The 23,452-nt window shown below is 41.2% G+C and overlaps 1 protein-coding gene across 6 annotated transcripts in view; it reads right to left on the bottom strand.

The window, feature by feature from the left end:
* Positions 1-23,452, bottom strand: part of LOC132399469 (myosin phosphatase Rho-interacting protein-like) — a 324,199-nt gene that overhangs the window by 270,583 nt on the left and 30,164 nt on the right. For all 6 annotated transcript variants that reach the window (XM_059979858.1, XM_059979857.1, XM_059979859.1 and 3 more), the window contains exons 2-3: positions 19,454-19,531; positions 3,521-3,586 (exon numbers count right to left, since the gene is read on the bottom strand). In XM_059979858.1, coding sequence (XP_059835841.1) covers positions 3,521-3,586; positions 19,454-19,531 — 144 coding nt within the window. The remainder of the gene's footprint in view (positions 1-3,520; positions 3,587-19,453; positions 19,532-23,452) is intronic.

Here is a 23,452-nt window from a genome sequence, read left to right as displayed (position 1 = left end):
TTGCACCCAAGGAAAGTTAGCATAATAATTGCAAAGGGGATGAATACTTTTTCAGTCTCAGAATTTTGGTTTTTAATTTTTAGTAGATTGACAGGTTTTGGAATTTCTCTTTTGATTTGACGTGATGCACAATGTTTTGTAGATTAGCTCAAAAAATCCTACTTCAGTATATTTTAAATTTAGAAAATGAGATAGTTAAATGTAAAATTAGTTCGAGGGGCTGAGTACTTTTTCAAGGCACTCAATTGGGAACAGGAACACCTACAATAATTTTGTATGGATCCTTCCATAAAAACATAAGAAGCAGGATCTGGAGGAGAGCCCTCATTTATTGAACTATTCACCAAGATTATGTCTGATCTTTTACTTCTGTCACTTCCTTACGCTAACTACATACCTCTTGATTTCCTAACTACCTAAAAATCTATACAACCCTAATCAAACCACCCCACAGTCCTCTTGGGTAGAAAACTCCCAGTAATTAGGTTCATTATGAAAATATTAAACTCAAAACAAGTCTTATTCAGCTTTTCACACAGAAGCCATTAACTTAACTTTCACAATATATATACTTTCTCCTAAAATTATGGTTTCTTGAAATTCTACCTTTAATGAAGAAGTTCAATTCCATGTTATCCCTAGCTAATTCAAGACCATCACAATCAACAGCAACGAGATATGGAAATCATTCTCCAAACCTCAGTTTGCACCTTCACTTACATACAATTTGGAAGATTAAAATAATTTTCTCAAACTCTAGTTATAAACAATAACAGCTCTGCTGACTCCCCAAACTCTTGGTATATATTTAGGATCCAAACTTCGGTTTCCTAAGACAGAGAACAAAATTAACTAAAAATAAATCTCAAAGAGGGTAAAACTGCATTTACCAGAATTAAGTGCAGTATTTACTATTGTAGGCCTTTACTTGAAGAATGGAGAAAGAAAGGTAATTTGAGCTCTTCCACCCAGAGGCTATGATCATTTATTCCAATAAAGATCTGTCTCCACATGTTGACCCTATTCCTGAAGAGATGATGACAATCTCTCACAATTTGGTTATGGAGAGGTGGGAAAGGGTCAGAAGAGGAAAGAGCCAGGCAGAACAATAAAAATAAAAAAATAATTCATATTTCCTTTAACTTAAGAACAGAATCAAAAGGTTAAAATGTCCTTCAATGGTCAGGAATTAAATTCCGTATGCTGCTCATCAGTAACACATTGAAACATGAAGACATTCCATCATTAAGATTCACTTCTTAGAAGCTGATGGTTGTACAGGCTTACTCTTCATCATACATCTCAAGACGTTTATCTAAATGTATGTTGATCCCTGTTCTTTTACTCACCCAGGACTCCACTGCTTCCAGTCAAATTATTCTGCCACTGCAATCTAAATTTTTTTGTTGAGAACAATTCCAATTCAATGAAATTCACATACATTACTTCATTGACCTCCGACACTTTCAGAACCAATCCACAAACTCAAGCAGAGAATACTTACTGCAAGCATTAGTACCAATGGTCAAACAAATGAGTCACCACATCCTTTACAGAGACTGAGAACTCATTACCTCTCATCTCGCGGTACCCGTACATCTACATTCACAGTCCCTATTAGTCTCCGCAGTGCAGAACAGCAGGGAAAAACACGCATGGGAAGTGTTGTTAAGGAAGAAGCAACATGAAGCAAGACACTGAAGGTACCAAGATTTGCCAGAGACACAATTGGCACCAATGTTTAACATGAAAACTGACAAAACACTCTCTGTACGATGAGTGGTTAAGATCTGATAGGCAAACTGCAGGGCTTACCACTGTCTGCTTTGACTTACAGAAATCTTTAGTAGTTATTCATCAATCATATAGGGTTACTTCCAGGGAAATGTTATCAGATAAACTGACGGGCTCATGTACCGGCTAACTTACTGGGTAAAGCCACAATTACCTATTACAACAATTATTAAACAATGTATACCAAACCTCAATAGCTAATTGCAGCAATTCAGCTAAATGTTTTGAATCTTCTTTATTCGGAACCACAAGAAGTATACATTCAACAGATTATTTCACTCACACACATGGAGGCAATTTAAAATGTAAACACCTGGAATAAAGGATTTATTAGTTACACACCACAGCCTCCTTGCTCTGTCTAAATTTATTTAGCCTACCAGCTCATCTACTCATACTCACAAAAGAAGCAATTTAGTCATTCTGCAAATGGCCCCAAAATTCTAAACACGTCCTGCAACTTGAAACAGCATGCCTGGACAGAAATCTGGACACTAACAATGATGATAGGGTAGACAATTCCCTGGGCTAAATACAACATCTGCTGTGTGGTTTCTGGTATTTCTCCTGCCTTTGCAATCTCAACTGCAAATCCTCCAAATATTTGAGCCTATTTTTCTCAACATCTTTTCTTTTTATGAATTTTTCTCCTCCCAACCAAAAGTTATCGGGCTAGAAATTCCTTGGCCCCTGCAAATCATGTTAAAAAGACATGAGGACACCCCATCAATTCTGCCCTTCAGAAAGCTCAATGACAGACTAAGCCTCATCACAGTGTTGAGAAACCTCAAAAGGCCTTTTCTCCATGGAGTTGGAAGAACAATGAAGCCCAGAGACAGCCCCTTCAGCCCATCAAGTCTGTGCTGAACTGTTATTCTACCACATGCCATTAACATGCACCAGAACCATAACCCTGCTTACCCCTCCCACCCATGTACTTATCCACATTTCTCTTAAAATTTGCAAACAAATACACGTCTACTACCACTGTTGACAGCTCATTCCACACTTGCACCACTCTGAATGAAGTTTTCCCTTCAGGCTCCCCTTAATTATTTCACCTTTCACCCTTAGCAATGACAGCACCTTCACTATTGCAGTTAACCAAGCTGAACGTAACACAGATGACTGGGGGATGGGGACACTGTGGTCAGGAGGAATGGTTGTGGTCTCACAGTAAAGAAGCCTGATCATCAGCAGTGGTGGGGATAAGGCAGTGCAGGCAAATGAAAGAAATATTCTTCAAGCAGGAGCTCAGCACCTCACTGGCCCAGATAAGTGTGTAATTAAAACAGACTCAGAATTTCTCTCTTCACTTACCCCGAGGTGAGTGGCCTATGACATTAGCAAATAAATTTTGTTCAAATTACATTAAAATATTGATGCATAGCATTTTAATTACTGATCAAACTAAGCTGTCCCTGTGCACAGAAGACCAGACCGTCTTTTGGAAACTATGCAACCCTAAACAAATCACATTTACTGATTGGGTTTTAAATTAGTTTGTGTTCTTCACAAAACTATTGTATCGTGCAAAACAACAGAGTGAATAAACTGAAGCAAAACCAAGAAATGGGCATGGAAATAATATCAACAACAAAAATCGGAAGAGCAAAAGGAAAGGTGAAGATTAGGAAACAGGGAAGCTACGATACACCTTTCATGAATTCACCTGGCACATGACAACTCAACAGAATCTAGACCAGATTTAAATAAATAAACTTACAGAGTCATCCAGTGCATAACGTAGTAGCCCATGCTCGTACAGAAGAAAAAACCTTCTCTGCCATTTCTGTAAAAGACATTAAGTTTTCAGTGTCACATACACACTCAATAATTAAATACAAATTATTTCTGCAACAAGGCAATGCCAATATTTGGGAGAGGGGATGCAGGTGCTTTCTTTGATGTTCAGTTTGATACTGTCATTGAGTATCTGATACCCAAGTCTAGAACTTAATAGCTAGCCACCCTGCAGAGAGTCATAAAGTCATAGAATACTTAGAGCACAGAAATAGACCTTTCGGGCAATCTAGTCCATGCTGAGCTATTAATCTGCTTTGTCCAATCGACCTGCACCCAGACCACAGCCCTCCATACCCCTCCCATCCACGTACCTATTGAAATTTCTCCTAAATGTTGAAATCAAACCTGCATCCCCCACTTCCACTGGCAATTCATTCCACACTCTCACCACCCTGAGTAAAGACATTCTTGCTCATAGAAACATAAAAATCCTAAAGCACAATACAGGCTCTTCAGCCCACTATGCTGTGCCGAACATGTACTTACTTTAGAAATTACCTCGGGTTACCCATAGCCCTCTTATTTTTCTAAGCTCCATGTACCTGTCCATGAGCCTCTTAAAAGACCCCATCGCATCCGCCTCCACCACCATCGCCAGCAGCCCATTCCACACACTCCACACTCTGCTTAAAAAACTCACCCCTACTTCCAAACACCTTAAAACTGTGCCCTCCCATGTTAGCCATTTCAGCCCTGGGAAAAAGCCTCTGACTATCCACACGATCAATGCCTCTCATCATCTTATACACCTCTATCAGTATCAGAATCAGGTTTATTATCACAAACATGTAACATGAAATTTGATAACTTAGCAGCAGCAGTTCAATGCAATACATAATCTAGCACAGAGAAAAAAATAAAATAAAAATAATAATAGACAAGTAAATTAATTACAGTATACGTATATTGCATAGTTTAAAAGTGTGCAAAAATACAAATACTGTATTTTTTTTTAATGATTTAGTTTCCAAAGATTCAATGTCCATTTAGGAACTGGATGGCAGAAGAAACTGTTCCTGAATCTCTGAGTGTGTGCCTTCAGGCTTCTGTATCTCCTACCTGACGGTAACGGTGAGAAAAGGGCATGCCCTGGGTGCTGGAGGTCCTTAATAATGGACACTGCCTTTCTGAGACACCGCTCCTTGAAGATGTCCTGGGTACTTTGTAGGCTAGTACCCAAGATAAGATGTACAACCCTCTGCAGCTTCTTTTGGTCCTATGCAGTAGCCCCTCCATACCAATGACACAGCCTGTCAGAATGCCCTCCATGGTACAGCTATAGAAGTTTTTGAGTGTATTTGTTGATATGCCAAATCCCAAACTCCTAATGAAGTATAGCGCTGTCTTGCCTTCTTTTTAACTACATTGATATGTTGGGACCAGGTTAGATCCTCAGAGATCTTGACACCCAGGAAATTGAAACTGCTCACTCTCTCCACTTCTGATCCCTCTATGAGGATTGATATGTTTTCCATTGTCTTACCCTTCCTGAAGTCCACAATCAGCTCTTTCATCTTACTGACATTGAGTGCCAGGTTGTTGCTGCAGCACCACTCTACTAGTTGGCATATCTCACTCCTGTACACCCTCTCATCAACACCTGAGATTCTACCAACAATGGTTGTATCGTCAGCAAATTTATAGATGGTATTTGAGCTATGCCTAGCCACAAAGTCACGTGTATATACAGAGTAGAGCAGTGGACTAAGCACACACCCCTGAGGTGCGCCCGTGTTGATCGTCAGCTAGGAGGATATGTTATCACCAATCCGTACATACTGTGGTCGTCCAGTTAGGAAGCCGAGGATCCAATTGCAGAGGGAGGTACAGAGACCCAGGTTCTGCAACTTCTCAATCAGGATTATGGGACTGATGGTATTAAATGCTGAGCTAAAGTCGATGAACAATATCCTGACGTAGGTTTTTGTGTTGTCCACATGGTCTAAAGCCATGTGGTGAGCCATTGAGATTCCACCTGCCATTGACCTATTGTGGTGATAGGCAAATTGCAATTGTTCCAGGTCCTTCATGAGACAGGAGAGTTCAGTCTAGTCATGACTATCAGGTCACATCTCATTCTCCATCGTTCCAAGGAGAAAGGGCCAAGTTCACTCAACCTATTCTTGTAAGGCATACTCCCCAATCCAGGCAACATCCTTGTAAATCTCCTCTGCACCCTTTCTATAATTTCCACATCCTTCCTGTAGTGAGGTGACCAGAGATGAGCACAGTACTCCAAATAGGGTCTGTAACATTACCTCTTGGCTCTTGAATTCCATCCCACAGTTGATGAAGGCCAATGCACTGTATGACTTCTTAATTACACAGCCAACCTGCGCAGCAGATTTGAGTGCCCTATGGACACGAACCCCAAGATCCCTCAGATCCTCCATACTGCCAAGAGTCTTACCATTAATACTATATTCTGCCATCGTATTTGACCTACCAAAATGATCGACCCCACACTTATCTGGGTTAAACTCCATTTGCCACTTTTCAGCCCAGTTTTGCATCCTATCAATGTCCCGCTGTAACTTCTGACAACCCTCCACACTATCCACAACACCCCTAATCTTTGTGTCATCAGCAATTTACTAACCCATCCCTCCACTTCCTCATCCAGGTCATTTATAAAAATCATGAAGAGAAGGGGTCCCAGAACGATCCTTGAGGCACACCACTGGTTACCAAACTCTTTGCAGAATATGACCCATCTACAACCACTCTTTGTCTTCTGTGGACAAGCCAGTTCTGAATCCACAAAGCAATGTCCCCTTGGATCCCATGCCTTCTTACTTTCTCAATAAGCCTTGAATGGGGTACCTTATCAAATGCCTTGCTAAAATTCATATACACTACATCTACTGCTCTACCTTCATCAATGTGTTTAGTCACATCCTCAAACAATTCAATCAGGCTTCTAAGGCACAACCTGCCTTTGACAAAGCCATGCTGACTACTCATAGAAACATAGAAAACCTACAGAACACGGGACCTTCGGCCCCACAAAGTTCAGCCGAACATGTCCCTATCTTAGAAATTACTAGGCTTACCTATAGTCCTCTAAGCTCCACATACCTATCCAAAAGTTTCTTAAAAGACCCTTTCGTATCCGCCTCCACCACTGTTGCCGGCAGCCCATTCCAGGCACTCACCACTCTAAGTAAAAAAACTTACCCCTGGCATCTCCTCTGCACCTACTCCCTGGCACCTTAAACCTGTGTCCTCTTGTGGCAACCATTTCAGCCCTGGGAAAAAGCCTCTGTCTATCCACACGATCAATGCCTCTCATCATCTTATACATCTCTATCAGGTCACCTTTCTTCCTCTATTGCTCCAAGAAGAAAAGGCTGAGTTCACTCAACTTATTCTCATAAGGCATGCTCCCCAATCCAGGCAACATCCTTGAAAATCTCCTCTGCACCCTTTCTATGGCTTCTACGTCCTTCCTGTAGTGAAGCAACCAGAACTGAGCACATTACTCCAAGTGGGGTCTGACCAGGGTCCTATATAGCTGCAACATTACCTCTCAGCTCCTAAATTCAATTCCATGATTGATGAAGGCCAATACACCATATGCCTTCTTAACCACAGAGTCAACCTATGCGTTGTGCGTCCTATGGACTCAAACCCCAAGATCCCTCTGATCCTCCACACTGCCAAGAGTCTTACCATTAATACCTGCCATCATACCAAAATGAACTACTTCGCACTTACCTGGTTTGAATTCCATCTGCCACTTCTCAGCCCAGTTTTGTATCCTATCAATGTTCCACCCATCCCTCCACTTCCTCATCCAGGTCATTTATAAAACTCACAAAGAGTAAGGGTCCCAAAACAGATCCCTGAGGCACACCACTGGTGACCGACTTCCATGCAGAATATGACCCATCCACAAACATTCTTTGCCTTAAGTGGGCAAGCCAGTTCTAGATCCACAAAGCAATGTCCCCTTGGATCCCATTCCTCCTTACTTTCTCAATAAGCCTTGCTTATAAGCAATAAGCCTTATAAGCCTTATTAAATGTCTTGCTGGAATCCATATACACTACATCTACTGCTCTTCCTTCATCAATGTGTTTAGTCAGATCCTCAAAAAAATTCAATCAGGCTCGTAAGGCACAACCTGCCTTTGACAAAGCCATGCTTATTATTCCTAATCATACTATACCTCTCCAAATGTTCATAAATCCTGCCTCTCAGAATCTTCTCCATCAACTTACCAACCACTGAGGTAAGACTCACTGGTCTATAACTTCCTGGGCTATCTCTACTCCCTTTCTTGAATAAAGAAACAACATCTGCAACCCTCCAATCCTCCGGAACCTCTCCCATCCCCATTGATGATGCAAAGATCATCACCAGAGGCTCAACAATCTCCTTTCTCGCCTCCCACAGTAGCCTGGGGTACATCTCATCTGTTTCCAGCAACCTATCCAACTTGATGCTTTCCAAAAGCTCCAGCAGATCCTCTTTCTTAATATCTACATGCTCAAGCTTCTCAGTCCGCTGCAAGTCATCACTAAAATCACGAAGATCCTTTTCCATAGTGAATACTGAAGTATTCATTAAGTGCCTCTGCTATTTCCTCTGGTTCCATACACACTTTCCCTCTTGATACTGCTAATCATATTATGCCTCTCCAAATGTTCATAAATTGTGCCTCTCAGGATCTTCTGAATCAGCTTACCAAGCACTGAAGTAAGACTCATCAGTCTATAATTTACTTTCCAAAAGCTCCAGCACATCCTCTTTCTTAATGTCTATATGCTCAAGCTTTTCAGTCTGCTGTAAGTCATCCCTACAATTGCCAAGATCTTTTTCCGTAGTGAATACTTAAACAAAGTATTCATTAAGTATCTCCTCCGGTTCCATACACTTTTCCACTGACACACTTCATTGGTCCTATTCTCTCACGTCTTATCCTCTTGCTCTTCACATACTTGTAGAATGTCTTGGGGTTTTCCTTAATCCTGCTCGCCAAGGCCTTCTCATGGCCCCTTCTGGCTCTCTTAATTTCATTCTTAAGCTCTTTCCTGCTAGCCTTATAATCTTCTAGATCTCTATCATTACCCAACTTTTTGAACCTTTCATAAGCTTTTCTTTTTTTGACTAGATTTTCAGCAGCCTTTGTACACCATGGTTCCTGTACCCTACCTACCTTTCCCTGTCTCATTGGAACGTACCTATGCAGAACGCCACGCAAATATCCCCTGAACATTCGCCACATTTCTGTTGTACATTTTCCAGAGAACATCTGTTCCCAATTAATGCTTCCAAGATCCTGTTGATGGCTTCATATTTCCCCTTACTCCAATTAAATGTTTTCATAACTTATCTGTTCCCATCACTCTCCAATGCAATGGTAATGGAGATAGAATTGTGATCACCATCTCCAAAATTCTCTCCCACTGAGAGATCTGACACCTGACCAGGCTCATTTCTCAATACTGCTCATGGTCCCCTTAAACATTTCACCTTTCACACTTAACTCGTGACCTCCAGTTCTTGTCTAACCCAACCTCAGTGGAAAAAGCTTATTTGCATTTACCCTGTCTATACCCCTCATAATTTTGTATAACTCTTATCAAATCTCTCCTTATATGTGACAACTGTATAAGACCTTGGTCAGACCCCACTTGGAGTACTGTGTTCAGTTCTGGTTTCCTCATTACAGGAATGATGTAGATACTATAGAGAGAGTGCAGAGGAGATTTAGATGGATGTTACCTAGATAGGAGGGTGGCATATCTCATGATAATAGGTTGAGTAAATTTGGCCTTTTCTCCTTGGAGCAACAGAGGATGAGAGGTAACCTGATAGAGGTGTATAAGATGATGAGACTCATTGATCGTGTGGATAGCCAGACGTTTTTTCCCGGGGCTGAAATGGCTAACATGAGGGGGCATAGTTTTAAGATGCTTGGAAATAGGTACCAAGGGGATGTCAAGGTTAAGTTTTTCCACACAGAGAGTGATGGGTGTGTGGAATGCACTGCTGGTGGATACAATAGAGTCTTTTAAAAGCCTCTTAGATAGGTACATGGAGCTTAGGAAGATAGAGGGCTGTATGCTAGGGAAATGATAGGCAGTTTCTTGAATTGGTTACATGGTCAGCACAACATTGTGCGCTGAAGGTCTTATAATGTGCTATAGATTTCTATACTCAATCTTCTACTTTTGAGGGAAAAAAATTCCTAGTCTATTCAATTTTTCCTCAGAACTCAGGTCCAAATCTTGGCAACATACTTGAAAATTTTCTCTGCACTCTTTTTAAGCTTATTAACATCTTTCTTGTAGGTAGGTGCCCAAAACTGCACATAATACTCCAAATTAGGGCTCACCAATATCTTACATAACTTCAAAATAACTTTCCCAACTCCTGTATTAATAATTTGATTTATGAAGGCCAATGTGCCAAAAGTTTTCTTAATGAAACTATCTACTTGCGACGCCACTTTCAAGGAATTACGGATCTGTGTTCCTAGATCCCTCTGTTCTACCACAATCCTCAGTGCTCTAGTGTTCACTATGTAAGACCTACGCTGGTTTGTCCTCCCAAAGTACAATACCTCACATTTATTTGCATTAAATTTCACCTGCTAATTTTCAGCCCATTATTCCAGCTGGTCCAGATCCCACTGCAAGCTTTGACAGTCTTCCTCTTTCTCCGCTATACCTCCAATCTTGCTGCCATCCACAAATTTGCTGATCCAGTTTACCACATTATCATCCAGATCGTTGATATACTGCAGATGACAAACAACGGACACAGCACCAATCCCTGTTGCACACCATTAGTCACAGCCCTCCAGTCACAGGTCTCTCTGCTACTCTCTGGCTTCTCCCACAAAACCGATGTCTAATCCACATTGCTACTTCATGCCAGGTGACTGAACCTTCTTGACCAATCTCCCATGCAGGACCTTGCCAAAAGCCTTCTAACGTCTATGCAAACAACATCCACTGCCTTGCCATCATCAACTTTCCTGGTAACTTCCTCAAAAAACTCTACAAGATTGGTTAGATATGATCTACCACATACAAAACCATGATCAGTATCCCCAATCAGTCCCTATCTATCCAAATACTTATATATCAGGTCCCATTGTATACTTTCCAATAACTTACCTACTACTGATATCAGGCTCACTGGCCTATAATTGCCTGGCTTATGCTTAGAGACTTTCCTAAACAACAGAAATCCTCCAATCCTCCATCACCTCATCCATTCTAAGTATCTGTTAGGGTGCCTACCATTTTTGTACTAGCCTCCCACAGGGTCCAAAGGAACTCCTTGTCAGGCCCTGGGGATTTATCCACACTACTCTGCCTCAAGACAGCAAACACCTCCTCCTCTATAACCTGTTTATGGTTTACGACCTCACTGCTGCTTTGTCTCACATCCACAGACTCTCTGTCTGTCTCCTGAGGAAGTACAGATGCAAAAATATAATCCATTTAAGATCTCCCCCATCCCATTCAGCTCCATGCATAGATTACCACTCTGATCTTCCAGAGGACCAATTTTGCCCCTTGCTATCCTTTTGCTCTTAAAATATCTGTAGAAGTCCTTGGGATTCTCCTTCACCTTGTTTGCTAGAGGAAATACATGCCTTCTTTTAGCCCTCTTGATTTCCTTAAGCGTTTTCTTGCATTTCTTATTCTCCTCAAGCACCTCATTTGTTCCTACCTGCTTGTACCTGCTATGCACCTCCTCCTAAAGTTATCCACTTTGGAAGCTGGAACAAGAGGGCAGAGTATTGTCTGAACGGTGTCGAGTCAGGTAAGGGAGAAATGCAAAGAGACCTAGGAGTCCTAGTTCACCAGTCAATGAAGGTGAATGAGCAAGTGCAACAGGCAGTGAAGAGGGCAAATGGAATGTTGGTCTTTGTTACAAGGGGAATTGAATACAAGAGCAAGGATGTCCTTTTGCATTTGTACAGCGCTCTGGTGAGACCACACCTGGAATATTGTGTACAGTTTTGGTCTCCAGGTTTAAGGAAGGACATTCTGGCAATTGAGGAAGTGTAGCGCAGATTCACTAGGTTGATTCCTGGGATGGCAGGGCTGTCTTACGCAGAGAGATTGGAGAGATTGGGCTTGTACACGCTGGAATTGAGGAGATTGAGAGGGGATCTGATTGAAACGTTTAAGATAATTAAAGGATTTGATAGGATTGAGGCAGAAAATATGTTCCAGATGTTGGGAGAGTCCAGTGCCAGAGGGCATGGATTGAGAATAAGAGGTCAGTTATTTAAAACAGAGTTGAGGAAGAGCTTCTTCTCCCAGAGAGTTGTGGAGGTGTGGAATGCACTGCCTCGGAAGACGGTGGAGGCCAATTCTCTGGATGCTTTCAAGAAGGAGCTGGATAGATATCTGATGGATAGGGGAATCAAGGGATATGGGGACAAGGCAGGGACTGGGTATTGATAGTGAATGATCAGCCATGATCTCAGAATGGCGGTGCAGACTCGAGGGGCCGAATGGTCTACTTCTGCACCTATTGTCTATTGTCCTTATTCTTAACCAGGACCTCAATATGTTTTGAAAACCATATTTCCAGAAACCGTTCATCCTTGCCTTTATTAGACCATAAGAAATGAGAGCAGAATTAGGCCATTTGACCTGTTGAGTCTGCTCCCCAATTCAATCATGGCTGATCCTTTCTTTCCTTGCCTCAGCTCCACTCCCCGGCCTTCTCCCCATAACCTTTGATGCTATGTCTAATCAAGAACCTATTAAGCTCTGCCTTAAATACACCCAACGACCTGACCTCCACAGCTGCCTGTGGTAATAATTTCTACAAATTCACCACCATCTGGCTAAAGACATCTCTCCACATCTCTATTTTAAATGGATGACCCTCTATCCTTGTCCTGGCCTCACCCACATGGGAAACATCCTTTCCACATGTACTCTGTCAAGGCCTTTCAACATTCGAAAGGTTTCAATGAGATCTTCCTCCCCCCCATTCCTTCTAAATTACAACAAGTTCAGACCCAGAGCCATCTTCTTAAGATAACCCTTTCATTCCCGGAATCATCCTTGTGACCCTCCTCTGAGCACTCTCCAATGCCAGCACATCTTTTCTTAGATGCGGAGCCCAAAACTGTTCACAATACTCAAGGTGAGACCTCAGCAGTGTCTTCTAAAGCCTCAGCATCGCATCTCTGCTCTTGTATTCTAGACCTCTTAAAATGAATGCTAACATTGCATTTGCCTTCCTCACCACCGACTCGACCTGCAAGTTAACCTTCAGGGTGTTCAACACAAGGACTCCCGAGTCCCCTTGCATCTCAGATTTTCTCACCATTTAGAAAATAGTCTGTGTATTTATTTCTACTACCAAAGTGCATGACCATGTATTTTCCAACATTGTATTTCATTTGCCACTCTCTTGCCCATTCTAAAAATCTATCTAAGTCTTTCTGCTGCCTACCCATTTTCTCAATGCTACCTCCCCCTCCACCAATCTTCGTATCATCTGCAAGCTTGGCAACAAAGCCATCCATTCCATTATCTAAATCATTGCTATACAGCACAAGAAAAAGTGGTTCCTACACCAACCCCTGTGGTACACCACTACTCATTTGCAGCCAACCAGAAAAGGATCCTCTTATTCCCTTTCACTGCCTCCTACCAATCAGCCAATGCTCGAACCATGCCAATAACTTCCCTGTAATACCATGGGCACTCAACTCGATAAGCAGCCTCATGTGTGTTACTTTGTCAAAGGCCTTCTGAAATTCCAAATATACAACATACACTGCATCCCCTTTATCTATCCTATGTGTAATCTCCTCAAAGAACTCCAATAGGTTCGCCAGGCAAGATTTTTCCTTAAGGAAACCATGCCGACTTTGTCTTGTGTCTCCAAATACTCATAACCTCATCCTTAACAATTGACTCCCACATCTTGAGGAAATAATGAGTGCAGTGGATAGGGGAAGCAGGTGGATGTCGTATACTTGGACTTCCAGAAGGCGTTCGATACGGTGCCACACAAGAGACTTATAAATAAGATACCGATGCATGGAGTCAGAGGAAGTGTATTGGCATGGATAATGGATTGGTTAACCAATAGAAGGCAGAAAGTTGGTATAAATGGGTGTTTTTCCAGTTGGCAGTCAGTAGTGAGTGGGATGCCGCAGCTGTTTACCATTTACATTAATGATTTGGAAGAGGGGACTGAGTGTAGCGTAGCAAAATTTGCTGATGACATTAAACTGAGTGGAAAAGTAAATTGTACAGAGGATGTGGAAAGTCTGCAGAGGGTTATAGATAAGTTAAGTGAGTGGGCCAAGGTCTGGCAGGTTGAATACAACGTTGGTAAATGCAAGATCATCCACTTTGGAAGGAACCATAGAAGAGCAGATTATTATTTAATTGGTGAAAGATTTCAGCTTGCTGTTGCACAAAGGGACTTGGGAGCGCTTGGGCATGAATCACAAGAAGTTGGCATGCAGGTACAACAGGTTATTAAGAAGGCAAACAGAATGTTGGCCTTCATTGCTAGAGGGATTGAATTCAAGAGCAGGGAGGTCATGCTATACACGGTACTGGTGAGGCCGCATCTAGAGTACTGCGTGCAGTTCTGGTCTCCATACTTGAGGAAGGATATACTGGCTTTGGAGGCAGTGCCGAGCAGGTTTACTAGGTTGATTCCAGGGATGAAGGGGTTAACCTATGAGGAGAGATTGAGTCGCCTGGGACTATACTCTCTGGAATTCAGAAGAATGAGAGGAGATCTTATAGAAACATACAAAATTTTGAAAGGAATAAATAAGATAGAAATAGGAAAGTTGTTTCAATTGGTAGGTGAGACTAGAACTAGGGGACATTGCCTCAAGATTCAGGGGAGAATATTTAGGACAGAGATGAGGAGGAACTGTTTTTTCCCAGAGAGTGGTGAATCTGTGGAATTCTCTGCCCAGGGAAGCAGTTGAAGCTTCCTGACTAAATATATATTTAAGACACAGTTAGATAGGTTTTTACATAGTAAGGGAATTAAGGGTTATGGGGAAAAGGCAGAGTTTAAAAACTGAGTTTACGGACAGATCAGCCATGATCTTATTGATCAATGGGCCGGACGGCCTACTCCTGCTCCTATTTCTTATGTTCTTATCTTCCAGTTGAGGTCAGGCTAACTGGTCTATAATTTCCTTTCTGCTGCCTTCCTACTTTCTTAAAGAGTGGAATGACATTTGCAATCTTCCAGTCCTATGGCACCATGCTAGAGTCCAATAATTTTTGAAAGATCATTACTAATGCCTCCACAATCTCTACTGCTACCACTTTCAGAACCCTAGGCTGCAGTTCATCTGGTCCGGGTAACTTATGTACCCTTAGGTCTTTCAGCTTTTTGAGCACCTTCTTCCTCGTAATAGTAACTGCACCCACTTCACTTCCCTCATACCCTTCAATATCTGGCACACAACTGCTGTCTTCCACAGTGAAGGCTGATGCGAAGTATTCATTTAGTTCATCTGCCATCTCCTTAGCCTCCTTTATTATTTCGCTGGCCTCATTTTCTAGCATTCCTATATCTACTCTGATCTCTTTTTTTTTTACATACTTGAAGAGCTTTTACTATCCACTTTGATAGTTTGCTAGCTTGTTTTCATATTTCATCTTTTCCCTCCTACTGATTCTGACAGGAACATCTAAATTCTATACTCTCAAAATTTAATTTTTGATGGCCTCCCACTTGTCAACTACGCTTTTGCCAAAAAACAACCTGTCACAATCCACACTTGTCAGATCCTTTCTGATACCATCAAAATTGGCCTTTCTCCAATTTAGAATTTCAAGCTGAGGACCAGAAAGTTTGAAGTTAATAACTCATCAGTGGTGATTGATAAGTTTGTGGCCTAAGGTAGAAAGAGATGAGTTATTAACTTCAAATTTTCTGCATAATCACTCAAAGAGTTGAACTGCATGTGCATGTAATGAGAGCTGTATCTCCTTTTTCCTTAGGCCATAAAATTATCAATCACCCATCTGTGGACACTTTCTGGAGGTTCAAGATCAGTATGCTCCACAACCAGGATGAAGAGAAACTTCCTCACACAGAGAGTGGTGAATCTGTGGAATTCTCTGCCACAGGGAACAGTTGAGGCCGGTTCATTGGCTATATTTAAGAGGGAGTTAGATATGGCCCTTGTGGCTAAAGGGATCGGGGGTATGGAGAGAAGGCAGGTACAGGGTTCTGAGTTGGATGATCAGCCATGATCGTACTGAATGGCGGTGCAGGCTTGAAGGGCCGAATTGTCTACTCCTGCACCTATTTTCTATGTTTCTATGACCACTGGACTAAGTGTGTAAATGTAGGAGGGGACTATGTTGAAAAATAAATGTGCTAGGTTTTCTAAAATTGACTTCTACCATAGACCATGAACTTATCAATCACCCTCATATGATAACATTCACTTAATGAGTGGCATTACCCCATGAGTGGCAGTGCCAGTGTGAGAATCCAAGGGTCTAGGCAGTACTGAGCAGATACCCCCACAACCTAGTAGCCTGAAGACAAAGAACCTCATGTTACGGAGTAGTATTTAGAAGGGTGGAACAGAATGTGAAACAGAAGTCAGGAAATACAGAAGAAAGGATCCTGAGAACTGGAAGCATTTTGAAAAGAATTTGGACTTGATAAACTGATAAAAGTCAAAGAGATTTTGACTAGCTACTGGAATTTAATGTTTTCAGATAGCAACCCATAAACAAACACAAGGCTATTTAAATGTTTTCAGTCTAGTGCATAGATCATTTAGTGGAGGATTAGGAAAGATGATAAATCAAAAATAATTCTTTATAGAAAATACATATTTTGTTTAATAGGAACCTTTTTGTTTAGTCTAGAACACATCTCAATTCTCAGATAATTAAGAGTCAGAAAAATGTTTCAGTTCAAGTTCAAAATTATCTGTACTTTTGTCTTAATTTCATAAATTCAAGTGTGTCTGAGACTGCAGGGTTAGAATCTCAAAACCATTACAGGCAGTCCATTGAACTGTCCGTTAACTAAATTCTCCCCAAGTCAGAAACATCTGCTTTCTCTAGCTACTCAAACCATATCACCTACATATAACAGCTGTAAATCAATCATTTTATCACCCTAGCTCTAATTGAACAGATGGAATAAATACTGCATACATTCATTAATACCATGAACATTTATTACTACAATTCATTTAATTTTACTTAGCGATACAGTGCAGAGTAGGCCTTCCATCAAGTCATGCTGCCTCAGCAATCCCCGACAAATACTTGGGAGAGTTTGCAAAAAGTCTGATTTCTGTAGGGCAACTTATCCATAACTCTAGAAGCCCCTGTACTTGCATTAAAAAATGCAACAATCCTTTCTCCCAAATAAGAAGATTGTGAAGAATCTCTATCCTTGCTAAAATAGAAAGAATAAAAAATATACAGATGCTGAAAAATCTGAAGTAAAGGCAGAAATGGAAACTCAGCAGGTCAGTCAGCTTTGGTGGAGAGAGTAACAGTTAGTGCTTTCATTAGCACAAGGAAAAGTTAGAAATCAAACATGTTTGAAGTTGAAGAGAAGGGTGTGAGGAGAACAAAAGACTTGAATGTGTAATGGTGCAGATTAAGACGACTATATACACAAAGATAGTGCTGGCTGTGTCATGGTGAAGGTTTGTAAAGGGCAGGTGTCGTCAGAAGGTGGTAACTGAAGAGGAGAATAGGGCAACAGTATGGGGGAGAAGGAAATAAAACGTTGAAACTATGAAATTCAAACTGGAAAAGCAAAACACCGCAGGTGTTGAAACTCTGGAAAAAAGTAAGCGAAAATCTTCAGCCTGAAATGTTGACTCTGTTCCCATCTCCATAGATGCAGCCTAACCTGCTGGCACAACCAGACTTGTCTATTTTTATGTCAGTTGGATTTGCAGAAGTGATCACTTTGTTAACTTACTGCTGTCAACTAATCAATGTAGATATATTTCCAGCAGCAGCACAGAAAACCTTACCACATTAATACTAAGTCTGCCAAATTCCATAGCCCAACCTACTGTATTCCAGTTTTCATTTTATCTTTCAACAGTTGAGCTTAGAAAGATAATCCAAGCTGGACAGCACATCTATGCCAACCATCACATCCATCTGTACTAATCCCATTTGCCTGAAGTAATTCCATATTCCTCTAAACCTTCCTCATACAAGTTCCTATCCAGATACCATTTAAATGTTGCTGGCTCCATCACATCACAGTACCAACCACTGCATGTGAACAATTTACCTTTCGGATCCCCTTTAAACATCCTTCCTGTCGCTTTAAACCTACACCCAAATATTAGGCACCACTGCTATTGGAAATAAATGCTACCTATCCTATCACTGGCTCTCAATTTGTCACCCTTTAGCTCCTTTGCTCCAGGGAAAACAGTCCTAGCCTATCCAATCTCTCCTCTGCACTCAAGCACAACGTCCTGAAGAATGGCGACAATACTCTCATCAACACTTTGGCCAATGGAAGCAACTAAGCTTTATGTTTTCTTCACCATCTATCAACCTGTGCTGTTACAGACAAGGAACCATGAGCTTTTATCGATAGACCTCTTTGTTCAACAACACTCTCTGGGTCCATACTGTGCTATTTACTATGTTCTGATCTAATTAACTTGCCAAAATGGTTCACTTCATATTTTTCAGAGTTAAATTCCATCTGCCATTCCCTTACTCACTTGCTCAATTGAGGAAATTCCCACTATGACCGTGACAAACTTACTCACTGTCCATTGTACCACCAATTTCAGTATCACCTACAAACTTTCTAATCATGCCTCCAGTCTGAAAAAGAACACCACCAATTTTGTAAATTAGCTAACTCACCCTGGATTCGACAGATTCCAAGATTCTGAAGCAGCCCATTATGCAGAACTTGTCAAAGGCCTTGCTAAAATCCATGTAGACAACAGCTACAGATCTTTGTCAGTTCCCTTAGCCACTTCTTCAAAGAACTCAAATTAAATCCATGAAGCACAATTTGCCATGCACAAAGACATGCCATCTATCCCTATTCAGTCCTTGCCCTTTCGAATACAAAGAAAATTTTGTCTCAGAGTCTTTCTAATAACTTTACCACCACTGATATTAAACTCTGTATTTCCCCGTCTTGTCCTTATGGGTCTTCTTAAATAAAGACATAGCCCTCCAGTCTTCTGGCACCTCACCCATGGTTAACAAGATGACAAAGATCTCTGGCAGGGCCCCAACAATTTCCTCACGTGCTTCCCATCATGTGCTATGATACATCTGTTCAGGCCCCAGGGATTATCCACTTTATGCGTTTCGAGACCCCCACCACACCTCGTCCTTGTAAAACTGATATGCTCCACAGTATTGGCGCTCTTTCCCCTGATTGCACACTAAATTGCTCTTTGTTCTATAAATTCCACACTATTCCTTACCAGCCTCTCCACTGACATTTTATTATTGTCCTTTATCAGCTGCTCCATGATGTTTTTATAGCTGTAAGGAGGCCAAAGGTGGCAGGAAGAAGAACTGGGTAAAATGGTCAACTAAAATTAATTCAACACTCTTTCAGATGCTTTATGGCCAGACACCAAGTTCATTGGGAAGCCTTATTCACCAGCTTCCTTGTACCCTCTTCTCACCAACATAAAACCACATCTTATCATAACTGAACCCATGCCAACAGATTCCATCTTACAAATGTGCTTTCAATTACCTTTTAATCGTTTAGTCACTGTTCCAGCAAAGCAAATTTCTTGTATATCTGATATACACCAAAGAGGTTTAAGTCTTAAGAACATCTGTTAACTAATTATGCAAGAAGTAGCGAAACAAACTACTTTTCAACTTACCCTTGATCGCTGCACTGGGTTTTCAAAGTCAGTCCCTTCAGGAGCCAAGAGCAGCCAACCCCCATATATAGGCTTTGCCTGAAATATTACAATAACACAATCAATAATTTAAAGATTAACTACAAGAGTCATAATTGAGATGTATAGCAAGTAGAAATGTTGGCTTTTGCTGTGAAGGTGCTGATCCTTGCTGGGGTAGGAACCCTCTAGTGCCTCTCAGAAGTGGGCATTTCTTCAAGAAATATTGAATGGTAGTCATTTGTGGGACACTTAAACCCCTGGCACCTCTTATCGACGTTCGCCAATCTCACTATTTTTCACACATACTGTACATTTTCTCCAGGACATACCAGTATCATTAACTTTTTTTTGTTCAGATTCCTTAGCACAGATTAGATAAGGTCAGATATTGAATCCTGTCTGCAGATTGGAGTCTCATCTTTGGATCTTCAATATCTGGATTGTTCAATGGAAGACCATCTAGCCTGAAAGCAAATTGAACCTATCACCTGGTATTTCTCTCTCCCCTCCCCCATCTTTTAAATCTACCCCTCAGCTTTCTTTCTCCAGTCCTGCTGAAGGGTTTCGGTCCAAAACATCAACTGGACTCCTTTCCATCAATGCTGCCCAAGTTCCTCAACATTTTGTGTGTGTTGCTCAGATTTCCAGCATCTGCAGGTTTTCTCTTGTTGGGAACCAACAGGCCACATTCTTAAGGCAAATGTAGCAAACATAGAAGCCAGTAGATTAAATCTGAAATCTAATTATGTATAGTTAGCCAAGTTACAGATCAGAACAGCAACTACTTCCAAGATGGTCAACATTTACAGAGTTTCTGAATAGTGAAGCAGCCTTCCATGACAGCGAACACAATCACACCTGCTATTCTGTCTGAAAGTAACGTGGGCCACAGTAGCAAGGCTTGCTAATTCTCTTGGTGTCTGGAGCCTGTGTGTGCACTTCCACTATAGACTTAAACTACCATTGAAGCAACTGTGCTTCCAGTGAGGCAACAGCAAGTATACAAGTATAGTGGTTCATATCCCTGCCTGTCACGCTGTTACACAAGCGACAAAGGTTCAGTTCCTTGGGGGTGTGGGTGGAGGGAGGGGCAGTTATGGACCAGCAGAAGACATAGCTAACAGATTGGTTGCCTCACAAGCTCTAACATCCTGGGATCAATCCTGACCTTTGCCAATCTGTGGAGTTTGCACATCCCCACAATATAGATGAAAAACAACAAAGGACCCAGCACCAAACCCCGCAGCACATCACTAGCCACAGGCATCCAGTCAGAGAGGCAACCCTCTACTACCACTTTCTGGCTTCTCCCACAAAGCCAATGTCTCATCCAATTTACCATCTTGTCTTGAATGCCAAGTGATTGAACCTTCTTAAACAACCTCCCAAGCAGGACCTTGTCAAAGGTATTGCTAAAGTCCATGCAGACAACATCCACTACCTTGCCCTCATCAACTTTCCTTGTAACCTTCAAAAAACTCTACAAGATCAGTTAGACAAAACCTACAACACACAAAGCTATGTTAACTATCCCTCATCAGTCCCTGTCTACCCAAATACTTAAATATGTGGTCCACTAGAATACTTTCCAATTACTTACTTTCTACTGATGTCAGGCTCAACAGCTTATAATTTCCTGGCTTACTCTTAGAGACCTCCTTGAACAGTGGAACAACATTAGCTGTCCTCCAATCCTCCAATACCTTACCTGATCCAAAGGACGATTTAAATATCTCTGCCAGGGCCCCTGCAATTTCTACACTTGCCTCCCACAAGTTCTGAGAGAACACCTTGTCAGGCCCTGGGGATATCTCCATCCTAATTTGCCTCAAGACCGCAAACAACTCCCTCTCTGTAATCTGTATAGGGTCCACAACCTTACTACAGTTTTGCCTCACTTCTACAAGACACAGACTCCATGTCCATCTTCCAAGTCAATACAGACGCAAAAAAATCCATTTAAGATCTCCCCCATCTCTTTTGGCTCCACACATAGATTAGCATTCTGATCTTCCAGACCAATTTTCTCCCTTGCTCTTAACATATCTTAACATATACAATTTCCTTCACCTTGTCTGCTAGAGCAACTTCACATCGTCTTTTAGCCTTTCTAATTTTTTTCTTAAATGTTCTCTTGCATTTCTTGTATTCCATAAGTACATCATTTATACCTACTTGCCTAAACCTGCTATACACCTTTTTTTCCCCTTGACCAGGACCGCAATATCTCTTGAAAAACAAGGTTCCTAAACCTGTTGTCCTTGCCTTTTATTCCGACAGGAAGATATAAAGTCTGTACTCTCAAAATTTCACTTTTGAAGGCCTCCCAACTACCAAGCACACCTTTGCCAGAAAAGAATCTGTCCCAATCCATTTGCCAGATCCTTTATGATATCATCAAAATTGGCCTTTCTCCAATTTAGAATCTCAACTGGCGGACCAGACCTATCTTTTTTCCTTAATTACTTTGAAACTAATGGCATTATGATCACTAGAAGTAGAGTGTCACCTGCCCTGTCTCATTTCCTAACACCAGATCAAGTATCACACACTCTCTAGTGAACTTCTATGCATTGATTAAACAAACTTTCCTGAACACTTTTGACAAATTCTATCTAGTCATTTCATAGAATGGGAGTCCCAGTCAGTACGTGGAAAGTTAAAGTCACTTCCCATAACAATCTTGTGTTTCTTGCAACAGTCATGCAATCTCTACAAATTTGTTCCTGTAAATTCTGCTTCCTTGGGTCTAAAGTAAGACCCTCTACTCTCATCTAGACATAAAAGGATCACATGACACCTGTTAGAAGTGACCAAAGAACTTCTCCCCTTTGTCCTAACAATCTGCCATTTATAGAAGCTGTCTATGTCACCTGGGCTGCCACTTCCTGTTTTACATTGGTCACTGCCCTGCAGAAGTACTTCATTGACTGTAAAACTCTTTGGCATGTTTCGAAGATGTAAAAGTTCAAAGTAAATTTATTATCAAAGTACATATGTCATCGTTTACAACTCTGAGATTCAGTATTTTTGCGGGCAATAATGAATAAAAGGCATAATGTAAACAATTTTTGTTTTGTTTCTTAAATTGTCTTCCTATGCAGAAAGGGATTTTGATTACACAACAGACTGTTAGGTTTCTGTGATTTTATAGTAGACTCTCATCAGGATCAGCAACAAATACTTTAGGGAAGTTTTTTAGTATTACACAGGTGGATTTAAATTCGTAAGGCAATGAGCCATACTTAGAAAGTAAAACAGTGAGACGAGCTGACCAAGACAGGAGGGTTGACGCATAAGAGACTTGCCCTCATTGGATTTAATGGAAGAAACCTCGCAAGTAAGACTGATGACCTGAGAGGGCAGATCAGCTCATGGCATTACGTGTTGCAACCACAGAAACATGGTTGAGGCATTTAGAACTTGCAGCTCAGTATTCCATGTTATAGATGGTTCAGGCATGAGAGGATTTTGCACTGTTGATCTAAGGCAGGACTCAGTAAGGATACACTGGAGGATTGGCCTTTGGATGTAGGAATAAGAAATAGGTAGTCACTTTGATGGGGTTATTCTATAAACCTCCCAATAATCAGCAAGGATTAGACAATAAAGTATGCAGGCAGGAGGGGTGTAAAAGCAATAGTTTTATAGTAGTGGAGAATTTTAGCATGTCTAGTATTGACTGGGATTGCCTCAGTGCAAGGGGCTTAGATGGGGTTAAATTCGGAAGTTTTCTAAAGCAGAAATTATAGGTTGCCCTTCACTTTCATCTTAAGGAATGAGAATGGAAAAGTCACTGAAGTGTCTGTGCAGGAACCTGACAAGTTCAGTAAGCTTCACAGTGTTTATTGAAAAAGACAAGGTTGGTCCTAGCATCAAAGACTTAAATTGGGAGAAGGTTTGCTTTTATAACGTAGGAGTTAGAAAACAACTCCTGATAGGTAGACATGTTTAAAATTGAGATAGAAAGAATTCAGA

The sequence above is a fragment of the Hypanus sabinus genome, chromosome 9 (genome assembly GCF_030144855.1).
Source record: "Hypanus sabinus isolate sHypSab1 chromosome 9, sHypSab1.hap1, whole genome shotgun sequence".
NCBI classification, from domain to species: Eukaryota; Metazoa; Chordata; class Chondrichthyes; order Myliobatiformes; family Dasyatidae; genus Hypanus; species Hypanus sabinus.
Note: the sequence above shows the minus strand (reverse complement) of the source record. Positions and strands in the feature narration are given on the sequence as shown.